At 37.3% G+C, this 26,263-nt stretch overlaps 1 protein-coding gene across 1 annotated transcript; it reads left to right on the forward strand.

Moving 5' to 3' along the window:
* The first annotated feature begins 10 nt into the window (after nt 1–10).
* On the forward strand, nt 11–23,606 carry LOC115659255 (transmembrane protein 180-like). Its single transcript, XM_030579195.1, has 8 exons — nt 11–92; nt 130–168; nt 3,424–3,605; nt 4,574–5,308; nt 10,124–10,278; nt 12,053–12,136; nt 14,074–14,217; nt 22,414–23,606. Exons 1-8 carry the CDS (start codon nt 11–13, stop codon nt 22,541–22,543), a joined length of 1,551 nt encoding a protein of 516 aa, XP_030435055.1. The 3' UTR covers nt 22,544–23,606.
* The last annotated feature ends 2,657 nt before the right edge of the window (nt 23,607–26,263 follow it).

Below are 26,263 nucleotides of genomic sequence, written 5' to 3' on the forward strand. Positions count from 1 at the left end.
AACCAATCGCATGCCGTCACTCAGAGATCGACCGGAACACCGGCCAATCACACGCAGACAGCCTCCACTCAGCCAATGGAGTGGGGGAGAAGGTGGGTCTGAGAGATTAAGTTCCGCCCCCTGAGGGAGCTGCGCAGCCTCCGGCCGGAGGGCGGAGACAACGAGTCGGTTAGTGCTTGCTGTGGGTGGGCGCGGTGGATAAGGCTCGGACGGGTTGATTCCCGGGGACTAGGTTCTCTGGCTTCCCGGGGTGGATAAGGGGGAGCTGAGGAGAAGTGTGGGCTGGCGGACCCGTGGGGGTGATTGGGTGGGGGAGCTGTCATAGGTGCTGGCGCTAGGGGCACCGGGGTGCTGTAGCACCCTCTGACTTGAAGTGGTTTCTATTATATCCAGGGTTTACAGTTTGGTTCAGTGGCTCTCAGCACCCCCACTGTACGAATTGTTCTAGCACCCATGGGAGCTGTGCGGGGTGGGAATGGTGGTGAAGTACACAGGGGTGGGGCACTATGGATGTGGGGTTGGATGGGGGAACTATGAGGGTGGGAATGGTGGTGAAGCACAGAGGGATAGGACTAGGTGAGTCTAGGGGCCTCATAGGTGCATGCTGTTAAGTGGTCCCTGAAGTGATCTCTGTGTGTATGTATGGTCCGTAAAGCATCCTGGGGTACTTAAGGATGAGTGCTTGGTTCTGTTCAAATGCTTTCAAACAGAATTGTATTCTGCAGCTCATAGATGCCAGCCATGTCTTTTTATTGTAAACTTCCCATGGTGCTGTTGTTTGGTGAGGAATCTCTGGCCATGCTGAAGCATGGTAGCAGCTGCTACCATGTTTGAAAATAATTATCCATAATAATACCCAGAAATTATGTAGTACCTTTAATTATGTAGTACCTTTAATTATGTGGTACCTTTCACCCGTAGACCTTTAATATTTATAAAGAAGGGTGATCATAATCCCACTTTACAGAAGGGGAAGGGTGGGAGTGTTGGAGAAAGGAACATGACTTGCCCAACTCTACAGAGAACAAAGGTCTCCAAGTTTCTAGTCCAATGAACTGTCCGCTAGACCCTTCTGTCTTCTAGTTATCAAGTGCAGTTCTGTAGTGTTAAAAAGGAGCAATGGTTGACAACTATTAGAATTTGGGTTCTCTGATTTTTTTGTAAAAGTGGATCGTGTTTCATGTATTCACCTTCCCTCCTATTCAAAATCGTGCAGACCTCTTTCCCTTCCATTTGCAGTTATATCTCTGTCAGATATAGAAAGTGCTTACACTCAATATTAGAAAGTATAATGTATTTGTAGCTACATTTTAATGTGGTTTAAAAGATGTAAAAAAGATGTGACCAGCCAGTTCAGAGAACTGCTGACAGGTGCCCAATAGACTACAGTTTGGGACCGCCTGCAGTCGAGCATGGTATCTGTCAGCTAGCACAGTTTGGACAGGGCTTATTATTATAATTTGGAATCCATTTTCATCTCTCTACCTGTGTGCTAGTTTTCTTTTACTCCTGGTCTTTGCTTCTTGGAGAGAAGCAAGTAATATGCAGTATGATTGCTCTGTCTAAGTACATCAGAGGGATAAAAACTCCTCTGACACTCTGGTAATTCAAATTAAGTGTAAATGTGAACACAAGAACAAATGGCTATAAACTGGCCATCAGCAAGGTTAGGCTTGAAATTAGACAAAAAACCATCAGAGGAGTGAAGTTCTGGAACAGCCTTCCAAAGGGAGTAGTGGGGGTAAAAAACCTAACTGGTTTCAAGACTGAGCTTGATAAGTTTATGGAGGGGATGATATGATGGGACTGACTATGATGGCATGTGGCCCATCGGCAACTGTCAGTAGCAAAAATCTGCAACTGCTGGAGATGAGACAGTAAATGGGGAGGACTCTGAGTTGGTACAGAGAATTCTTTCCCAGGTATCTGCCTGGTGGGTCTTGCCCACATGCTCAGGGTCTAACTAATTGCCATATTTGGGATCAGAAAGGAATTTTTCCCCAGGTCAGATTGGCTGGGATTTTTTTGCCTTTCTTTGCAGCATGGGACATGGATCACTTGCAGGTTTAAACTAATGTAAATGGTGAATTCTCTGTAACTTGAAGTCTTTAAACCATGATTTGAGGACTTTAGTAGCTCAGCCAGAGATTAAGGGTCTATTTCAGGCAGAGATTTGGAGCAATCAGATTTTTGAATTGCTCCGCTCTGGCTCTGGGGAAAAACCTACTGGTCCGCGCTTCAGCTCTGGGCTCTACTCCAAAGCCCTGATTTCAGGAGTTGGTGAGGTTCTGTGTCCTGCAATGTGCAGGAGAACACACTAGATGATCATGATGGTCCCTTCTGATCTTGAAATCTGTACGTCTATTTGAGTGGGAAGGTGGTCAGCTGAATCTGGTGGGACTCATCTGTTACCTGCTTAAATAACAGTCTGTTTTGCTCTGTGGGATCCTCTGGCTCACAAGTATCAGTAGATTAGTAGCCATTAGGAATTTGGAACTTAAACCTACCTGGTTCCCTCTTCCTGATTCTTACAAAGTCAAATCTCATGACTTAGTTTAGATATAGGCTGACCAGGGGAATAGGAGGTAGAAGGGAATCATCATACATATTTACAGCATTGCACAGTTGGAGATGTGCACTTCTTGCGAGAGGGAATATAGTTCCAACCTTGATATGGAGCACTAGATATATTGGCCAGTTCATTAGGCAATGCACTGGACTAAGCTCAGCCAGTGGTTTGAATAGCTATTCCAGATTGACATTAGGTATGGCCCTAGAGTTGAGTTTGGTTTCTGCAGAAAGAATTTATGAGGGAAATAATAAGGTTCACAAACTTTCTGAAACTGAGGACCCCTTTGTCTAATTTCTTGGGGTAAGCAATTGCAGACCTTGTGTCAAATCTAATTGTATAGATTAATGTAAAATGTACAGGTACATTTTGGGGGAAACCAGAAAAAAAGACTTTAAAAAGTCTGATTTACTAGGACTGTACCAGAGTATGGGTTTGCACTAGTGATTACAGTGCAAGACTGGGGTCTTGGTATAAAATTTTTGACAAATGACAAATGTATTCTTTGATACATATGTACCATATTTTAAGTACTCTTACTAAATTAAGAAACATAATTGATCTATTAATCCTGTAGCTTATTGACTCAATTTTATAGACATTTTGTTGTACGTTTTAAAAGTTGGAAAGAGACTGAATGATAACATTGACCAGCATGTACTCTAGGGATCCATTCTTGCAGTCCTAACATAGGCAAATCTCCAATTGCTTTTCATTTTACGAAGTAGTAAAACTAAAATGTGGCACACTGTAACATGGAATTCAGTTGTCCTCTAATAGCAAGGATTATAAATATCAATTGTACTTAGTCAATCAATAAGTAATTATAAGTATTTTTCCTTTTTCATAATTAGAAGAAGAAGAGGCATTCACAATTTGGAAAATGAAGTTTGTTTTAGGAATTCATCCTAATGCCCTGGCATATTCCATGACCACACTGGGTGCTGGAATGATGAACAGTATCTTTAATTTCTACTATGTTAAGCTTTTCTTAAACCAATACAAGATTTCAGAAGTAGCATTTCATCAAGCACAGGTATAGTACATTGGAATGTGGTTTTTCATATTGTTGTCCATGGTGTTTGTATCATAACAATGAAATAATTCTGCTGCTTCATTGATGAATCAGTTATTGACATACTGCAAATACAATTAAATATTTGATCCTTAAATTATAGGTATATTCAAAGTTTGTTAATAGTTTTTAGGTTTTAAAAAAATTCCATTGTTGGAAGTATGTTTGTTACTCTGACAACCTTCAAAATAAAGTTTTTCTTTACCAATGTTATGTCCCTGTTCAGCAAAGGTTTATACATGTGTTAAACTGTAATAGCAGTCCAGGAATGCTATTAGTGCTTAAAAGTTAAACATGGCCATGATCCTGAAAACCTTACTTATGTGAGCAACCTTATGTATGTATTAGAAGGGTCTACTCATGTTCTCAAAGTTATTTATATGCTCAAGTGTTTACAAGATGAAGGGCCATGTGTGTAAGTCTTTGCAGGACTGGGGCTTTAAGGCCAGACTTTTAAAGGTATATAGGCAGCGAACAATGCGGGTAGGCATTTAGTGGGATTTTCATATGCACCTAAGTGCCTAACATTCACTTTTGAAAATCCTCCTAGGTGCCAATCTGCATCTTAAAGCACCTAAGCACCTTTAAAAATCTGGCCTTAGTCCATTCCCATTTGACAAGCTTTCCTCTTTTGTTTTCCAAGTAGAATTGTACATTTAAACAAATATGACATGGTATACTTCATTGTTTGTGCATCAATACCCTCTGTTAGCAGAGATTTAGGAATAGTTTAATTTAGATGACTTTACATACACATATACATAATGTTTTTGTCAGAGTGTACAACATACAAAATATATTTAACCTTTCCATCATGTAGGTCAGCACTTTTGTTATTCCAGATGTAATGTACGTATGTATGTATGTTATGTCTTGATGATCCTAAAGAAAAATATCACTAATGAGAAATTTTGTATTTTTCTTCTCAGGTAGTTTTTATGATCTGGAATGCCATTAATGACCCTCTCTTTGGGTATATTCAAGACAACTCCAAAGTCCCATGCTGCTCAAGACGTCAATTTTCAATTTTATATGGAGCACCATTGTATGGTTTAGCTTTTCTGCTTCCCTGGTTTCCTTGGAAACATTATGAGGAAGGTGACTGGCTTAATGGTCTTCACCTTATTGTTGCTTTATGTGCTTTTGATGGCTTGCTTACATTTGTGTTGCTAGCACAGTGTGCGCTCTTTGCAGAGATTTCAACTAGACATGAAAGTAGACTTCAGCTTATTAAATATAACCAAGTGGCAACATTAGTTGGATCAACCAGCATTCTTTTTTGTGGTCTAATATCAGATAATATGGAAAATTTTGCCTATTTTCAAATCTTTACTGTTTTGGTTGCAGCACTAGCTACTGCTTGTATGTGTTACACTGGCATATATAGCACAAGTCAGTATGAACAGAGAGAAACTCCTGTGGAGAACACTAGTTTAGAAAATAATGATAAAGCTCTCTCCTGGTCCTCTGTAATTTCATTGACCAAACAGATAATGACGCAGAAAAACTTTATACTTTTTGTGACCATGAACTTCTTTCAAGTCTTCCACCTAGCCTTCTGCAACAATTTCATGATGATCTTTGCGGATAATCTCATCCCTAAGGATGTCCTTTCCTCTTTTATAAGAAGCATCATGTATGGGGCTGGCTTTATTTGTCCTCAGGTATGCAACAATGCTTTTAATCTTTTATTTAAAAGGAAAATGCAGTTTACTTTTGTTCTAGTTCTCAGTACTTAAAGTATCTGTTAACACTGCTTGGAGAAAATGCTGTATCTGGCAGAAGCCTTTTATGAGTCTGAGGAACAAATCTTGTGCACCAGCATTATAAAAAGAACTTTTAGTCTCATTTGTGTAGTCTAGCCAAACAGGCAGCATAGAATGGCAGAGAGAGGGAGGGTAGGCAGGTAAAAGAACAGTCAACAAGAATGGAAAATAAATGTTTTTGTGTTTCAGGGGCTTAACAACGTAGAATAAGAGAAGGAAAATAAGATCAGTATCAGGAAAAAATATCTTAAAAGTGAAATGTATTGAAGAACTTGATGTTAATTTTTCTTATTTTAATGTGTCCGGATGGTGAGCGAATCCCCATTGCTTTCAGACATTGAAAACTAGATGGGACAGAACACTGGAAAATAAATGTTAGCTATAACCCCCTCATCCCCTTCACCCCCCACTCCAAATGAACACTACATCATCATGGGAATGAAAGGGGCTCGATGACCTAACAAAGCAAGGTCTGTCAACTCACCTGCATTTGAGGGAGTAACACCTTCTAATTGATTTTTGTCATTCATTCATCATCTGCATGTAGAAGGTGAGCAAGATCCCATCCCAAGAGAACCAGATATGGTTTGCACTGGAAGGAAAAGAGGACCAAAAGGGTTAGCTGTGAAGGGAAAGATTAGGACAGCAGTGGGAGAGGAGTGAGAAAAAAAATATGCAAAAAGATGCCCCACAGAGAAGACAAGTGTCCTTGTTTTTAGATAAATCAATAAAATCCTCCTACTCATGCCCCCGCTAAAAACTTGTATAAAGCTGATCTTCAAAAACTTTCCATTAGTTTACTTTAAATGTTTATGGTTTGATTTTTCTCAAATAGTGAGCATCTGCAGTGATTATATATGGGTGTTTTGGGTGCCTAGCACTTCTGAAAATCAGGCCATTCATTCTTAATGTGAACAACTTCTGTTCTTGTTAATAAATACATTAATAAAATATAAAAGGAGACATGGGGAAAGTACTAATTTAATCCTCAGCTAGGAATTTGTTATAGTTTAAGCTTCTGCTGACATACAGAAATGAAATACAACTAATATATTTTCTTTGGTGCAGAACTTATAAATATCTACCATTAAAACTCGCTGGCCCTGCCAGAGATTTTACAGGTCTCTTCTATAATTCAAGAAAATACCTAGGTAATAAACTTCTATAGGAATATATCTGACAGAAATTAGGACAGCCTCAATAACTTTACTCTCAATATATACCAATCACTGCTGATAAAATCAACATGAGAGTCTGAAATGAACAATCTTTCAGAAAACACATTTATCCCTGCTTCCCAAAGATTCATTGTCTAGAAGGCCACTGAACTGTATAAAGTTTGCTGTGACCTTATTTTTCTTGGTTTTGTCCCTTCGAATTCAAGATATAACAAGAGAATTCTCCAACAGCAGTGTCCTGATGTTCACTTACTGTAAAGCACCCAGCCTACATAAAAGAGAGCTGCTTTGTGGATTATGCTTGTCTGGCCAGTACAAAGCTAGATCACGGTTTCTGTTAAGGGATGGCAGTTGGCGTGTAGGATAGGACGCATATCCTGAACATGCCATGGTGTTGCAATCAAAGGACTTAAAAATTGAAGCTTAAAGCATCAATTGAGTCAATATTTCTCTGGAAATTGAGAGCTTTATTGAAAGACTCCAATAAAGTTTATGAAACCACGAAGCATGTTGATTTTTCTTAATTATAATGAAATGAGATCCAGTTGATTAAAATAGCACGCATTACACATCTGTTACTATTTCTAAATATGAATATATTTTCACAAACTGTCAGATAATAATTTTTTTAACATCTAGTTCCAGTCAGATTTGCACTTCTTTGTATTACAGCCACTTGTGTCAATTCCCTTCTTAACCTGCTCATTACTCTGTATGGTTCTCTGTTTTTTAAGCAGAAAGCTTGAATTTCCTCATAATATTTGCCACAATCTTTAAAAAAAATTATCCTATTCATGTGTGGAGCATTCAAAAATGTGTTTGCCTTTTGTTTCCTTGTGCTGAATCTTCAAGCCATTCTGTAGCTAATAATGAGAATTGATGCTGTTTACAGTAATTAAACATGGGAAGAAAAGTGCATGGGGAGTTCCTTCCTTTTGTTAAATGCTTATTGAGTTTGAAATCATTAATCTTGGTGGCTAATTAATATTGAAGGAAAGAGAGCATTGTCCTCTTGTAACTCATGGAAGGAGCTCAAATCTGACAGTGACGCAAACCATATTCCTGGGTATATATATAGTGTGTCATTATTTTAGAAAAATAAAAGGCACTATGAACATTCAAAATGCATCTCATTTGAAAATAGAAAGTAAGGGAGGGAAGAGAAAGGAAGAGTTTAATTTTTGTGCTTTAAAGCTTGTTATCACTGCAACTTTTTAGTGCATTCCCATATTAAATCTTAAAACACTGTATTGCTTTGATTATATGTTAGATCATAATAGAGATTATGAAATCATATTTTAAGACTGAACTTCTGATGGTGCCTCAATCTGTTGTTTTTATTTTCTAACTTCCTATTGTAACAAAAATATATATAGTTTAAGATATTTAATTGAATTCTTTGTTTTGAGTGTTCAGAAAACAAACAATTATTTCTCAAAAGCAAGGAGGACAACATAAACTAAATGTAATTTCACAATAGGCAAATGTGGGTGAAACAACATCTTAAATATTTTAACCAAAAATACGTTCAATAAAAAGTTTGTTACCATAAAGTGAGGATGATAATCCTGAGGAGTTCTGAATCAGGAAACATCATGGCGAAAAATTCAGGAAGAATCAAAGACTAGATCTTAAAAATTCTGTTTACAAATTATGGGGTGTTTTAATCTCTGGTTTTATCCAAGACCATTCTTTTCGCTGTGGGCCTAACCCTAAAGTATCCTTTGTCATACCTTTTTTGCAAAAGCAGCATTCTATGTCTTATTAAAATGCAATTACCATGTCATCAGAGAAGTGACTCTGTAAAATGACATTGTGGAATTTTGTATTTATTCCCTCACAGTACAGAAGTGGGACTGAAAAATTTCCCATGTGTATCTAAGATAACTATGTACAATTATCTCAATATCTGCAAATACTGTGTTCTTCCACAGATTTACTATGGGGAATCTCTTGAATACTGATAATATTGAATTTAGCTATGTACAAATCTTTCTTAGTTATCTATGGCAATTGGCAAGTTTAAGTACCACCAATATACCCTACATGTCAGCTTTATTCAGTTTGCAAATCTAACAATTATTTTTTCTATAAACTCAACCTGGTATTTGAAAGCTGAGCTATGTTATTTCTACCTTTTATGTCACTAGTAATAAAGATTTTGTTTCTAGAATTTGGTTGACAGTTTTGCTAATATATGAAAGAATGGAATCCAGGTGTACTGGGCTTGCTTTTTAATAGTGATAAGACTTTTTCCCTTTAAGGTGGTATCTGTGCTTGATTTTCACCCCTGAGTTTCAGTTTCTTACCTCAGGACATAGGGAACTTCCCAAGTTTTTAAAGGGTTTTGGCATGTAGCAGTAGTGTCTTTCTTTGCTGGTAATATTCAGGTTACTTAGGGGCTCAACATCTAATGGTCAGTTTTGGTATAAATTGTTCCTGTGGGCTTCATGGTGAAACATTTTTCAGATGGTTTTTATTTTTAGTGTTTTAATTAATTCAGACTTTTGTGACATAATGCATGTGTGAATTTCTAGTGCCCTAATCTGAAAATATTAAAGTATAATTTTCAATGCTGAATTTATGGATTTGATTCTCTTCTTTAGATTCACATAGCCCTTTTGCTCAACATTTTCAAACTAAAACTTGCTTTAGATTTAAAAGTTAGCACAGTCTGTGACTAAAACATCAGTGTTCTATAGAAAAAAGAGCTTTTATTAAATTAGCTTTTCCAGGTTGTGAATTGGGTCTCTTAATTCTTTTCATTAGCGTATGCAGTCAAGAGTGAATTACTGGATGTGACACATCCAAAAAGCTAAAATTGTTGCTAGCACTTCGTATAGACTGTTGGATTTTGAAATCTGGAAACTTGAAATGGAACTATGAGTACTGTGCATTCAGCATCTACCTTTCCCAATACCTTTTTCTACAATAGAAGCATAACTGGTAATCTGTTACAATAGGATTTCAGTGAAACTGTTTTATCAACTACAAAAATGACACTGAGTAATAGTGGTAGTAGAAGTTTACCATATATGTCCATTGATATCAGAGCCATTATGATGATAATTAAAAATTATAGCTTTAAAAGAAAACCACCCAATGTGTTCACTATGAACACACTGCAGAATAAATTGCATAAGGGATATCGGACATTATGCTCTAGGGTATGAGCTGATTGCTATCTGAAGTGGGAAGCAATATTTACCCCAATATAGAGTAGTGCACAGACTGATTCTGGGTGAAGGGAGAGTATTCTTTTCTGAAGCATCTGTTTTAAAACAGTCAGAGATAGGACCATCCCACTGGTCCTATCATTTGTTCTGTTTATGGAGTTCCTATGTTCTTAATTTGTGAGCGCATTTGAAAATGTTACTGATTCAGATTTCCCCTTTCAGAAAATATTCATGTTTGCTAATCAGTAGAAGTAGTGTAGGAGTAAAACATTTATAGCATCCAAAACTCTGTTTTCTTAGAAGACCTGCTGAAGTACTGTATTAAGTATATACTTAATATGTATCTATTATCTTTTCAGTGCCTTGTGCTTCTCAGTCAGACTTTGCTGAAGAAGTTTGGTTATTACAGGATCATCTTGTTTTCCTTTTACTTAGAAGGAATAGCTGCAGCTGTCATGTTTATTCTAGGACCAGAACACTACTACGTGCTGGCTATTTATCTCACAACAAACATGTACGTAAATATATACTTTCAAGGATCCTATTTAAAACCAAAAATTAACAGCTTGCTATGCCTTGTGAAAGGAGTCTGTTAGGTCACTTTGTTTTTATACTTTTTGTCATGCCCTTTTAGTAGCTTGAAGGATTTCCTACTATAAGTTTTGCTCTTCTCCTTTTGTTTTGTTTCATGGGTCTGAAAAGGAGCTGCAGTTAAAATGGCAACTCTTGTTTAACAGTGTTTCAGCTTTTAGTTACTGCTTTTATTTTCTTTTAAAAATTAACAATCTAATAAATACAATAAATAGAGTTTGCAACGTTTGTCTCCAGCCACATCAGTTTTAACATTGTCAGTGGAATCCGCATTTGACTACAGACTTTCCCGTTTACCCAGACAGCAGTTTCCCACCACTTCTTCAAGTAGTGTCCCTATCTGTGTTCCCACTGTAGGTGTATCTGAGTCCCTGTGCTTCAGATCGGAGATTTTAAGCAGCAGTATCCGTTTGGCCCACACATGTGCTCTCCCTGTCTTGTGTCTTGCCTCAAGGCTATCTAGCACTGCGTGGACGAACTACCCTCAGTTCCTTCTTAACTGCCCTTGGCCTGGGACTGAGTACTAGCAGAGTGCAAGAGAAATTCAGTTCTAAACCTTATTTTGGTTTACACAGTAGCTAGTAGAGTTTCTGTCATTTAGATTCATACTCTTCCCTTTCCCTTCTATCTTAAATTGAAAAAATAAAAGATTTTAGATCCCTCCACCACATGAAAATGCTGGCAATTCACATGACTGTTGGCTAAACAACATTAAATTTGTTTTCTTTAGTACTGCTAGAGCATGAAGCCTTGAGTTTATTTCACAGATCAGGTAGATACGTGAGGTGTGGAAAATCCTCGAAAGGAAACGTTTCATTAAACATTTTTAAAAACAGCCTTCTCAATTAGAATAGTATGGTAGTAATTTCATGGTCTTCCCTTCCTACCTCGTCTGTCCTCTTCGCATATATTTTCTTTCTCTTTCTTCACCCCTTCCTCCCTCTCCCCAGATTTCAGTCATGGACTATTGTAACTAAGAACTATGTGACAACTGAGTTACATTATCCAGTAATATATTTTCCTCATTTCAAGTATTCGGGTTTCCTTAGAAAAAAATCTCTCAAGATATGTGAAGGTTATTTAAGTATTAGCTGCTAGCCCAAAAAGGACTTTTGTAATTTGAACCTAATTTTACCAAAACTTAGCAGTACATGCAAATCTATCTTCCTGTTTATCATTTCATTTATTGGTCACGTGTTAAATGTATTTTTTTACCTTTATCATTCTAATTGTGTCACTTATTTTAAGTTTGTTTCCTATCTTTCCCTTCCAGTCCTCTGCATGTCCTTTTTCAGATTTCTAGAGGAGAATTTTAGTTCTTTCTTCTGCGATGTTCCTTTTCTCCATTCAAGTCAGTTTAAGTTGATATTAATAACCGCAATAAGTGTCTGTCATCTTTCACTTCAATGCCAAGCTACTATCTTGAAATTCCAGAAAGAGTTGAGAAAGTTTTAGGTTTGTATACAGGTTTCTAATTCCTGACTAAAATAATAGCTCTAATATTTATTTAGAGAACTGATCTTTAAATCTAACAGACATTTTTTAATTTGAAGTGAGAGAGTGAGAGTGTGTGCATGTGTGTGAGAGAGAGAGGGAGATACACACACAAACACTAAACCATCCATTACAGTTTTTCCTTATCGAGAAAAGTATGTTTAATATCTATCAACATTTTGAAATATTTTGTCTTTCTCTAGGGTAATTGTTCAAGCATCATTCAGTTTGTTTAATCTGCCCTTGGCAGATATTGTTGATGCAGACTTAATAAAACACAAACGGAGGTATGTTGATCTTACTACTGCTCACAAAATGTACTGTAGCTAGTGTCATCAAATTCTCTATATCAAAGTTAAATTTTCATACACTAAACACTCTGAACATATTAATCTAAAAGGATTCTTAATTCAGTAAAAAAAAGTTTTTTGTTTTATTTTAAATTACAACTATTTTTAAGAAGTTTCACTTTATATTTACTTTTAATATGAGAAGTGAATGGGAATTCATTATTACTGTACATTGCTTTAAATCTTTTGAAATGTTATCAGTTATTTAATAACGTTTTCCTAGATTATGTCCAAATAAATTGTGGCATTCTTTGGCTTCAATCCTGCAAACACTTACATTAAGGGCTTAATTTACACACACAAGTAAAGGTAAGCACATGCATAAATGTCTGCAGGATTAGGATTGACACCATCAGCTCAGGATTAAACAAAGACTGTGAATGGCTTGCCAACTACAAAACCAGTTTCTCCTCTCTTGGTTTTCACACCTCAGCTGCTAGAAGAGAGCCTCATCCTCCCTGATTGAACTAACCTTGTTATCTCTAGCCTGCTTCTTGCTTGCATATATATACCTGCCCCTGGAAATTTCCACTACATGCATCAGATGAAGTAGGTATTCACCCACGAAAGTTCATGCTCCAAAACATCTGTTAGTCTATAAGGTGGCACAGGACTCTTTGCTGCTTTTAACAAAGGAATGAATTTAAACAACACACCAGATCACTTCCATTGTGAACTCTATTATATTTATAAGAGCCCAGTCCCACAAACGTTCACATGTTTAGTCCTGTTGACTTCAGTAGAAATACTCCCATACCCATTATTATTCAGAGGCTTAAGAGTTGGCAGGATAGGGCCTTTCTAATATAGAGAAAGTATTTGAAAGTTTGAACTATACCACTTAACAAGCAACATTCAAAGTCGTCATAGCTGCCATTCAGTTTTTTAAATAAAACTTGCTGTGATATGCTCTACTGTGATTCATGTACCTTTTGGATTTATATCCATGTGCAACTAACTTCCTGTTGCTCTTACAAATACACTGATTTTTATACCAGTGGGGTTTCTGGTTTCAGTGCTATTTGAGGGGGATAAAGGGAATCAGGCTCCCTCTAAGGCCACAATCCTGCAAAGACTAGAGCACATACATTACTTTATACCTGTGAATAGTTCCATTAGCTTCAGTGGGACGATTCCAACACATAAAATTGAACCTGGGTATAAATCCTTGCAGGACTGGGGTCAGTGTCTATGTAGACCACATCTCACAAGTGTTACTAAAGAAAATTCAATGTACCTGGGAAGTGCAGTGGTGTAACTTAGAATTTAAAAATATTCTTGGTAGGACTGCCCAGTCCATATACAAGACTTGAAATTATTCTGAATAACAATCAGATTGCTTTGTTTGAAGAACACTTAATACAAGAAGAGCAATTGACTAAATATTTTCTAGTACCAAATCATGTCTTTTACAAATGTAAGTTTATCCTATTTTTCTCTTGTTAATAGTATGCAATTGCAACTCGAGTCACCAGACTATGGGCCTGATCCAAAGCCCATTGAAGTCAATGTGAATCTTTCAGTTAACTTCAGCGGGCTTTGGTTAGGCCCTGTGACACTGTTCTGTTAGATCCCTGATTATTTTATTTATGGTCAAGTAAGGTAGTTGTGGGGACCTAAGATAGTATAAAAGGTATGTTTATAGATTTAAAAAAAACAACAACACTTCACTTACCTAACTGGAATGTAGTCATTTCAGTATGATTTCTGAACCATTCACTGACTAGAATGTTGATGGTAAGTATGCAGTTTGTATCCTGACCGTTAATATTTGAGTCTGAACAGGTCTTAAATAATGAACATAATAAGTGCTGTAAGTGATGCATGTTTATATACTGTGTAATATGAATTAATATTTGTCTTGAATATTTCAGATCACCACTTTCCTCCATGGTTTTTGGTACCAATGCTTTATTTACTAAGCCTGCCCAGTCTTTGGCTCCTATGCTTGTGGTTACAATACTAAATCAATTTGGATATGAGAACCTGAATAATAAATTTTCTCAGCCTGATCCAAGGTGAGTTCAAAAGTGAAGTTTTAAGTCACAACAAGTGAAATAATGTTACACAGCTATTACAAATTATTATGCAGTTAGCTTGTATCAGATGTGTTGCAACTTGGTGTCAACAAATTTTCAGTAGGTCCTCCTCTACATTGACATAAAAATGTTGTCCAAGTAGATATTTATTCTGAAAAAATGTACTTTTAAAAGACAGGACATGGGAAAACTTGCTGCATGGTAGGTGTGCATGCCTGCATGGGTGTGTGAAAAACTCATTTCAGTGTATGGTTATTTTTGTCATTCTGTTGTGCAAAATTAAGAGAGTCAAACCTGTGATGTTCTAACTTTGACTATAACTGTTACCAAAACCACAAAAGTGTATTTATTTCATAAATATAGTTGCTATACATATTTAGTACAGTAGGACTGTGACTAGTGTATTTTGTTTTTGAGAGAAACAATACAATTATAGGAGGAAGAGGGGTTTGGCTCAACTAGTTAAATCACTTTGGTTAGAGTACAGTTTTCCATTCTTATCTTAATGGCCTTATCTTAAGTTACTTTCTAAAATTTTACTTTACTTCAAGAAAACTCTTTAAAAAATACATAGAAGACAATCATTTATAAAACCTCCTTGGGGAAAGGTCTTTAAGGAAAAGAGAGTGGAGATGTGGCCAATGTGTCTGGAACCCTCTTTGTCACCCTAATGGACAATAGAAGAAAGGCATAGAGGTAGGTTTGGAAGGAGGACAAGCTGGGGACATTCAGAAAAGCAGCTTCAGCAAAGTGAAAAGTACATAGGGTACAGGTGAGCAAACTACGCCCGCCAGCTGAATTAGTCCAGCCCTCAAGGTCCTGCTGGGGAGCAGGGTCAGGGACTGCTCCACATGCACACACATGTGCCGTGGCTCCCAGAAGCAGCGGCATGTCCCCCCTCCGGTTCCTCCTACGTGGAGGGGCAGCCAGGGGGCTCAACATGCTGCTCCTGCCCCAAGTGCCACCCCCGCAGCTCCCATTGGTCGGGAACTGCAGCCAAAGGGAGCTGCAGCGGCAGTGCAGCGCACAGAGCCACCTGGCTGCGCCTCCACGTAGGGGCTGGAGAGGAGACATGCTGCTGTTTCCAGAAGCTGCTTGAGGTAAGTGCTGCCCAGAGCCTGCACCCCTGAGCCCCTTCCATGCCCCAGCCCTGATCCCTCCTCCCACCCTCTGAACCCCTCAATTCCAGCCCAGAGCACCCTCCTGCACCCAAGCCCCTCATCCCCAGCCCCACCCCAGAGCCTGCACACCCAACCACAGCCCTCCCCCCAGGTGCTCCAACCCCCTGCCCAGACCTGATTCCTCCTCCCACCCTCTGAACTCCTCGGTTTCAGTCTGGAGCACCCTCCTACACCCTAAACGCCTCATCCCCAGCCCATCTCACAGCCAGCACCTCCAGCCGGAGCCCTTACCTCTCCCCGCACCTCAATCCCCTGCCCCAGCCCTGATCCCCCGCACGCCTTCCTAACCCCTTAATCCCAGCCTGGAGCACCCTCCTACACCCGAAATCCCTCATCTACTGGCCCCACTTGAGAGCCCGCACCCCCAGCCAGAGCCTGCACCCCAACCCCAATTTTGTGAGCCTTCATGGCCCACCATACAATTTTCATACCCAGATGTGGCCCTGGGGCCAAAAAATTTGCCCACCCCTGACTTAGGGTTACAGGAACAAAAAGGGTGTGTGTGGGGGGAGATTTGAAAAAAAAGTTGTAAGAACAGGAAGCTTAATTTTGATACAGTAGACCAATAGGGAGCCAGTGAAAGGATTTGAAGAGGGAATGCTGATATCATCCACTTTTTTTGATGCTATTGGAGTGGAGGATTGGATAGGTTGCACTGAGCATTGTACGTACCAAAGAGGATGAATATATTCGTCATCTTGGTTCAAGGAAATTCATGTCTGAAGTACTATAGCAAGAAAACTGAATCATAATCTTTTCCAAACTCTTAGAAAAGTGAAAAGGGATGGAGTTCAAGTCACTGGAATAGTTCTAAGAATTTCATTTTCCAGAAACTTATAGGCCTTCTACATAAATGTCTTAAAATTTCTAACACTGTTTTTTTAAAAAAAAACAAAAAATATTTGCTGAAGTGCAAATTATTAGTTTAGAATAGAAAGCCAAACTATGCTAATGAAATTTTGTTACTCAGTGATAGTATAGAAGCACTAGTATGTTATCATTCTGACCAGTAGAACAGGAATGATTAACAGTTGCTTCTTAGACCTGGTCTACACTAGTGTGCGGGGGAGGGGAATTGATCTAAGTTACACAATTTTCAGCTATGTGAATAACGTAGCTGAAGTTGATGTACTTAGATCTACTCACCGCAGAGTCTTTACTATGGTGAATCGACTGCTGCCACTCCCCCATCGACTCCGCCTGCGCCTCTTGCGCCAGTGGAGTACAGGAGTCAACAGGAGATCACTCGGGGGGTCGATTTATTGCATCTAGACTAGATGCGATAAATCGACCCCCACTGGATCGATCACTGCCTGCCAATCTGGCGGGTAGTATAGACACACCCTTATATCTTGAAACTGCCTGATGTACTAGTTTTCTTACAGTGGTTACTTTTGTTCCTATTTCAGATCAACAAAACCTTAACATTGACTTGTCTAACTTAGACCAATGGTTTTCAAAAATTTTAAATAGAGGTGCAGATCCCTTTGGACATAGTCTGTGGACCCAAGGTTGAAAACCACTGACTTAGACAATTCCGGTTTCTTTTTGATATATGCTAAGGTGGCATGGAATGAATGAAGGAAGGAAATTATTAGCAAACCAACCCATTCTACTGTGTCTTTACCCTCTCTTGCTTTATGTTTCTCATTAAAACACACGTCTTCCTATAAATCCTAGCCCATCCCTCAGCGAACTAAACATCTCTGCTCATTCATGCTGATATTTCATGTGGCTTATTGTCACCTCATTTTCCTGTCCTTGTATTTGTATGTTGCCTACCCAGGCCCCAATCTTGTGCACACTTAAGTATTTGTGTAGTTTTACTTACGTGAGTTTTAGCATTGATTCTAGTGGTACTACTCACATCAGTAAAATTATGCCCATGCTTAAGTATACATAGGATAAGAGCCTTAGAATGTAAATTATTTTGGGTAGAGAGCATCTCTTTTTATGTGTCTGTAAAGCACTTAGTACGCTGGTGCTATAACATTAGTAGTACTTACACACACCAGCTACATTAAAAGAACACTTAAGATTTCAGAGTCAAGTCATTCAGTTGTTTAGAAATGCCAGAATTAAGGTTTCTTGTGCCAAATATATATATATTTTTTGACTCAGGCAGACCTCTGGCATGTACAATTTCAGCTTGAACAGTTAAAGTTTAGTAAAGTGATAAACAACCAAAAGTAATTGGAAGTTTCAAGCAATCTTAATAGTAGGCAGTGCTACCAGTCCAATCTCTAATAATAGAAATATCTCAATTTAACACTTGTTGTTCACGGTTCAGAATCAGAATGTATACTATGTAGCAGAATAGGAACATTTTTTATCTGGGAATAAACGTAACTGATATCCTTATGTTTTTAAAACACTGATAGGCATACAATCAAGCTAAAACACTCACTACTTTCTGATATACACCTCTAACCTGATATAATGCGACCCGATATAACATGAATTCGGATATAATGCAGTAAAGCAGTGCTCCGGGGGGGGGGGGGGGGGACTCTGCGCACTCCAGTGGATCAAAGCAAGTTCTATATAACACGGTTTCACCTATAACACGGTAAGATTTTTTTTGTCTCCCGAGGACAGCGTTATATCGAGATAGAGGTGTATTTTACTTACTATTGTTACAAGTAACTAACATCTACAGTGACTATTACTAAAAGGTTAGCAAAAAATATTCTTGTTTGTTCCAGCTTGTTTACGCATTTGACAGCACTTGGAAAATAGTCACTTTCACTGTTTCCCCTGTACACATAGTCAAATTTATTTGTGTAAATCTTTCAGACAGCAATAGGGGAAAGGAAAATTTTAAAAAGAAAACTTGAATTTAAAACCATAAGCCATTAGCAGGTGTAATACCTGAAACCACCTTTTACCTTTTTTCCCTAAATAACTCAATTTTAAATCACCTGTCCCTTTAAAGAAATAAAATATCCCATACGTAACTTTTGTGTTGCATAATTTATGCCTGAGGGCATAATCCTGTGAATTTTAACTTTTAAGACGAGTTTTAAAGTAAGATTTGCCATATTGTGATACAGTAAACATATTGACTTAGTGCTAAGGGAGGTTTCCATACAGGAAATCAGTACTAGGGTCTGATCTTTCAAACCATTATTCATACAAAGAATCATACTGAACCCACTGAATTACATGTATGAACAAGGATTGCTCACGTCAGCAAGGATTTGTACAATTGGGCCCAAATTATTATTTATTGACTATTGTTAGAGCATACAGGAAAACACAGTCCCTGCCCCAAAGAGCTTCCAGTTGAATACACAGAGAGAACATTCTAAGCACACATTATACTTCAAGATCAGTGACTGTGAATATTCCTTTTTTTATATGTGGATTCATACTGCTGACTACAGTGTATTGTTCTCATTGACAGGCTTGGTGGATGTGTGTTTTAGGAAGAGATTTGAATTATAAAGTGTAGTCATTTTGTACATGAGGATAAGAAGGGAGTTGCAAGGAGTGGCATGGAAGAGGCATAGCAATGGAAGGGAAGGTACATACAGGCTATTTAAGGTGGGTGGGTTGGGAGGAGCGTAGCAGTTGGAGAAAATGAAGGCTGAAATGTAGGTAGTGAAGGTGTTGTACAGAGTCTCAATAGTGCAAAGGAGAAATTTAAATTTTATGTAAAAGATGATGATGAGAAACCAGCACTGAGATTTAAGGAGGATAGCTATATGGTGACAAGAATGGGAGGGGAAGATGATTTTGGCAGTAACATTTTATCTGCCATCAAATGGTGTTTAGTGTTAATGTATCTAATTAAAATCAATTTAAGAGCTAGTCATTCAGACAGGAGACAAATGACTTTTACACATGGCACACTGGAGGAATTCTCTCCTGTTTAAGACTTTGTTACTAATGACAGTGAGGCTGGTAATTTACAGTATTGCAGGGTCACTTTTTGTTCCTTTTGGTTTATCCTGAACAGTTTTCCCTATAACATTAGATCCCTTTTTCTGCTCTATAAGAAATATATAGTTTTGAACCTCCCTCTCCTGGAGATATGCTGAAACTACAGTCTATCATACTGTGAAAACACACTGGCAGTAGTTTGTTGCCCTCTTGATTATTGTTATTTCCTTGTCTTTAGAAACAAATTATCAGCTTATAAATAGATGCACAATATATAGATGGTGCACAATAAATAAGCTGTCAGTGCATCTGACAGTTGGAAACATCACATGGTCTAGTAGCAGGGTTAATAAAAATCTGGTTATAGTGAGGAACTATATTTTAGCAAGAGCGTATCTTTGAATATATGCATCTTTGTATTGCATGCACAAAATAATAATTATGTAAATAAAGATTTTGAAGGCTTCTTCTCCACCATTGTGATGTAATTTGAGCATTGTTCTTGATTTATCCCAATGCTTCAATAGAATTATATTTGATATGTGTTCATTTTTCTGTATAATACAGCTATTTTACTTTTCATAATTCCTGTAATTATAGACTCAGACTCTAGGACTGGAAGGGACCTCGAGAGGTCATCGAGTCCAGTCCCCTGCCCTCATGGCAGGACCAAATACTGTCTAGACCATCCCTAATAGACATTTATCTAACCTACTCTTAAATATCTCCAGAGATGGAGATTCCACAACTTCCCTAGGCAATCTATTCCAGTGTTTAACTACCCTGACAGTTAGGAACTTTTTCCTAATGTCCAACCTAAATCTCCCTTGCTGCAGTTTAAGCCCATTGCTTCTTGTTCTATCATTGGAGGCTAAGGTGAACAAGTTTCCTCCCTCCTCCTGATGACACCTTTTAGATACCTGAAAACTGCTATCATGTCCCCTCTCAGCCTTCTCTTTTCCAAACTAAACAAACCCAATTGTGGAGTTTTAGAATAAAATATTAATCCATATATTTTTGTTAAATTAATGCAACTGTATTTAAACCAAACCAGGATTTCACCAGTATAAAGGCAAGGTAGGACTTGCCACAATCTTTTTCTTTTCTTTAGAAAAAGGTAAAATGCTTGTTAAAGGTTGACATTCTTAATACTAAAAATCGCAGTCCTCTGTTAATATACAGAGAGGTAACATGCAGGCAAAGGCAGTGTAGCTTCACTAGAGCACCTTGCCAAATTTGCCTCAGCCCCTTCCTGAAGGAACTTTATATAGGTAAATAGTTTACCAATTCAGTTCTTGGATTCCTTGCTGGAACTGCCAACAAGAAGACTAATGCCAAACATGGTGGTGTTTTTTGTGATGCATATACTTGCTTACTTGGAAATGGAAAGCACCATTAAACCCAGGCCAGTAAACAACTATCAGATGCTAACTTGTAGTAATTAAACAGTAAATACTGAATATGAACCACTGATCTACCTGTGAAAAGTCCCATCTCCCATAACCAATTGCCTAAGCAGTTAAGTAATTCCCTTAGACCTATTTTAATTTTTAAGTATGTGTCTTTTCTTTCTCACTTGGTATTAACATGTGCACAATGTATTTAAAACAACTGTTTAACTTGGAATAAACGGTGATTGTATTGTGTTATACATTTAGGACCAAATGGTTCCACTGAAGTCAACGAGACCTGGATTTGGCCTTTTTTGACTGACTCATAAGGTTTGATCCAAAGCCCAGTGAAGTCAATAGGAGTTTTTCCATTGACTTCAATCAGCTATGGATGAGGCCTATAGTACTCAGCTTTCACAACCATTCTGTTAGTCTCCCATCTCATCTCACAGTGCTAAGGAAAAATAGAAAATAATGTACTCATCTTCTTGGAGACTGAAGAATTTTTTCTGAGACTGTCTCACCTGAGTTCAGTTTCTTGATATTTCTTAATTAGAATCCAATAATTAACTGAATGCCAGTGGATAATTATCACAGGTGCTAGACAAATGCCTAGATGTGTTTCAAGCTGTCAGAAACCAGCCTGTTCATAAAGAGTTATTTTAATTGTATATTATCATTTGTAATACATAGTTGTTGATCTGCTTCTTTATGTATTATTCCTTAATGGAGATTTAGATTAGGAAATACCCTTATACATGCAAGGATAAGTCAGATAAGCCAGAATCTCAATGTAACTTTAGCATGTAATATATGTATGGTTTAAGTCTTTATTTTTCCTTAAAAACTAATAAAACTGAATTAATCTTAATATTTTGGTAAATGCATTGAGTTCCATGCATTAATCATGACCTGTTTGTAGCATTTACCAGCCATAAGTACATTATACATAATTAATGTCTCAGATTTTTAACTTTTAAAAATACCAATATGTCCATATTGTTGTATATTCCACTTTCTCCCATTCTTTTATTCACTCCCTTTAAAAAATGTTTAATCATACAAAACTTAATAGGATTGCCTGCTTTGTAAGGTGATATGGTTTTATACTAATTTTATATAACCTACCACAGCTGTGTAATAGACTACTTAACGGGCCTGTTAGCTTGTCTACAGCATATTAATATGCACCCTATTTATCTTACTCAGCTCATTCTTAATAGCTTATTTTCTACAAACTACCTTGTTTTAGGGGAGCAGGGGGCATAAATAAGTTTGAGGGAATGATGGAGCAGTACATGCAATCTGAAAATACAGTTGAATGTATTTGGCAATAGCCTTTATGTTTCTGAATAGTGAGAAACCATACTCCCACTGTGATGCTGGGGATACAAAAACATTTGGTTATTTTCATCCACAGTCTGTATTTATATGCTACTTTTAATAAAGGTTGTTTAATCAGAATCAAACAAGCTGAATATCTATACATTGAACTTTTGGTAAATACAGGGGAAAAAACATGGGGATTTTTATTCCTTACTCACAAGAATCTATATGGTTATTTTCGGGGGGTTTTCCTCTAAAGTAAACCTACTATTTACTTCCTTTTAAAATTGACTGTGCTGAATAGTCAGAACTATTTTTAATCTATTAAGAATTGACTATAAGGGATGAAAACTGCATCTTGGGAAAACTGACATTTTTATCTTCTTTTCCAGTTTGTTTTTAGGTCTTCATGATGCTATGTTCTACTTGATCTGTCTGGTTCCACTTTGCATTGCAGTTATACAGATTCTGACATGGACTCTCTTCTCCATCCAGAACAGTCATATAACAGCCACACATTGAATCTTTTAATCTGTACAGGAAGGATCTAGATTTTGTGTTGAATTGTACATAGTAGAATTAATACATTTAAAATGTGAAAAAGCAGAATTGTACTTAATGGACTATTAGACCAAATGCAATCTGAGCCATTAAATTAAAGCAGTCATCTATGGTGGCTATAAAACATATCATAAAGCACTCCCAGCCTTAACACACAGCCTATACATAACCTTTTCTAGTTCAGTTACCAAACATATGGCAATTGTAGGAATGCTGCCAGTCTCCAGGGGACTCTACCGAGCATTCTGAGGAAGTGTCTTTACTCACTCCATTGCTAAAGACATAAAGGCATGTCTGTTGTGTACAGATATTACTGGATTTTGAGGCGAGTTAGCATTATGTAATGGATATGGCACCAGACTGGAAACCTAGTTCCCAGCACTGCCACTGATGTGCTGTGTGACCTTGAAGGAAGTCACAGCAATGCTCTGTGCCTCTGTTCCCATTTTACAAGTGGAGAAACTGATACTTACCCATCTTTGTAAAGTAATTTGAGATCTACAGATGAAAAGCACAGTGTAAGAGCTAAATATTATTTAGTGAATGCATGTGTAGTTGAGGAATCTGAGGACTTAAGTTAAAATTCAAGAAATCAGAGAGATAATGAAGTCTTAAGTTATGGTTACATTTTTTGAGTCATGCCAGAGAAACAGTTCTATTTACTTGTATTGTACATGCTACTATCAACATGTTTCCAATGTCTTCTATATTTATATATCAAAAGATTCCTAACAAAAATGTTAGTGGAATTTCATGGGCCTGGATTCTTAAATTGTCTTTTATAATACACCATTGTTTATATACTTGGATTTCTGTCTATTGATCATAGTCTGTTTTAAAAAACAAATTGTATAACTTGCCTTCCAATTTAGAAGAATTAGGGTTCCTGCTGTTTTGTGGACATTTTGAGGAGAAAACCTGAAAAAATCTAAATGACTTTTAGCCTGTGATTCACTGTATACAACTAAGTTTTCTTCTTGGTTACTCCTTCCAATTTGGTAATAAAGAAGTTATATTACAAATATTCTTTCCTTATACTCTCTCTGGTAGTATTTTGTCTTTTTCTCATATATTTTCTTTTATTTACTTTTTTCTTAAAGGAGATGCTCTTCCTTTCTGTTAGGGGACAATTCCCACTTCAGCTCCTAAATACCTACAATATGCCATAGATAATTAGCTTTCATTGGAGACAGAGTTTAGATAGGACTAGTTTAAACTTGCAGATTTAAACTAGTGTAAATGAATTCTCTGTAACTTGAAATCTTTAAACCATGATTTGAGGATTTCAGTAACTGAGCCAGAGGTTAGGGGATATTTCAGGAGTGGGTGAGCTTCTGTGGCCTGCAATGTGCAGGAGGTCAGACTAGATGATCATGATGACCTTAAAGTCTATGATTCTATGAATTTATCCTTACATAATATAGAATTGTTAGAACACATTTAGACCATAGGGTTCAAGGGTGGTATGCCATGTGGTACAACAGAAAGGACATCAAGATGTTAAGACCTAAAAAGGGTAGCAAGAATTCATTTAAATGGGCAAAGAGAGAGAGTCTTTTGTGGAAGGTGTTTGGCAAATATAGTATATAAATAGTAAATAGTAAAATATAAGGGGATATGACTAAAATCTTAGACTACTATAAGAATAGTAAAGCTAAACTTAAATAGCACCTTTTCACTGTTACAAATCCAGCATGAGGATAGACAGACCAAAAATGACAGTATACAAAAAAATTGTAAGCCAACCTTCATTCACACACAAGGGAATTAACAGTGTGAAATAATATAATACAGAAAATATGTAGCCATAGCCTATAACAGTCATATTAAAGTATCAAATAAATATTTAACAAGAAAAGTTAAAAGGGTGGATAGGGCTCCTTGTTTTCTTTTCAGTCATACCATTCTTCTCATCATAAAGACAGCAAAAGTATCTACTGCCATGTGGAATCAGAATAAAAGACCTTGAAAACTAATTACATTCTTGTGATGAGATTGCCACTTGAATTAGCGATGGAAGATTTACCACACTTACGATGGAAATGGGGAATAAAAATGTCACTGCCATGCACCCAACTTTATTATGCTGTGCCAAACTTACATGATTGCTTTGGTTAAGAACCAAGGAAGGGATGACCACATACAAAAGTTTCGTTTTCTTCAACAGCTGATTGATCTGTTCTGACTCTGTTAGCTTGGTGGTGCCTGAGTCTGAAGGTCCCACTGCTGGAAAAAAATGCCACAGTTCAATCTTAAATAAAATAGCCCAACCTGCATGCACACAAACACACAGACAGACAGACATTATTTGGAAGCATTACAACAATTTAACAAAATGACAAGCCTAAATTATTATTGCTCAACATTCATGACAGCCACATGTTTCTGATCTTGATATAAATTCTTGCAATTCAACTTGTTAGAACAATAAACTAATTTTATTTATCTAAATCCAATAGACAAAAGCCCATGCTAGATTTAAATGGATGATTAAGTGTTAACATCTTTGCTCACCTAATCAGAGCAGTGATGTACTATGGTGTGATTAATAGTATAGTCAAAATCAGACTGTTCAAATGGCAATAAAAATTATATTGAGATTTTCCTGGGACAAACTCAATTTAGGTATTTTATGGGGACGACAAGTCTGCTTCAGTTCTCTTATATGATGTAAGCTTCCTCAGGTGCCAGCTGTAATTTATGAATACTGTATGTTGAGCTGGTTAGTGGGGTGTTTGTCTGAATATATTGATGTATTTTAATAGGGGACTGTTGAGAAAGACAAGCTGGAGGGAAAAGACTTAATGGTTGTAAAACTACATGTATCTAACCTGGAACAATTTATTTGGCAGTGTATACATTGCAAGCTGATGTCTGTTTCAAAAGAAGCAAAGTAAACTTTATTGTCACTTGGAGTTTTGATTGTGAAGCTGTTTTATTCCTTGAGGGAAGAATAGGCTGATATCTTTGTAAATAGCAAAGGGAGAAAAAAATATCTGGTAAAAAAACAAACAAAAAAAACTGCCACTGGCAAATGTCTAAAACTCTAACATCAAAAACTTTCCTTAAAGAGACTAAACATAAATGATTGTTTAGCAATGCTTTTGTTGTTATGGTCTTGTTAGAATTTTGCAATGCTAAGCAGGGTTGGACTTGATTGGTACTTGGCTAGGAAACCCTCAGGAAGATCCTAGGATGCAGTGTGAAATGCTAGTGTTGATTTCAGTGAGTGTTATTCTTAACAATGAGTCAGCTTGAACCCAAACATAGTGTTAGGGGGTGCTGGAGAGCTCTTAAAATGAGATCTAAAGTGAAGGTACAAACTACTGGGGTTATGGCACATTCTGCAAGATGAAAGGTGTTAGCCCTGGTGCCACAGTCAGATTCTACTTGAAGCAATTGGGTGGGCTCTATCTAAATTCTCTTGCTGTTACAATTAGATAGCATATTCTTCACTTTCATTTCTAAAATGCTGTCCTCAATAACATTGTATATAGCACTATATGATGGTACTAGGCACGTAAAACAGTCCCTGTCCCAAAGAGTTTACAGTCTAAGGCTCTGATCCTGTAAAGATTTATGCTCCTACATGTAAGCCATGAAGACTGTTGCCCCACCACTCCACATGGAACAGCTTATGGCCCCATTCCCACAATTTTGCCCCACCATTACTTAGAGAGG

Source organism: Gopherus evgoodei, chromosome 10 (genome assembly GCF_007399415.2).
Source record: "Gopherus evgoodei ecotype Sinaloan lineage chromosome 10, rGopEvg1_v1.p, whole genome shotgun sequence".
Classification (NCBI taxonomy): Eukaryota; Metazoa; Chordata; order Testudines; family Testudinidae; genus Gopherus; species Gopherus evgoodei.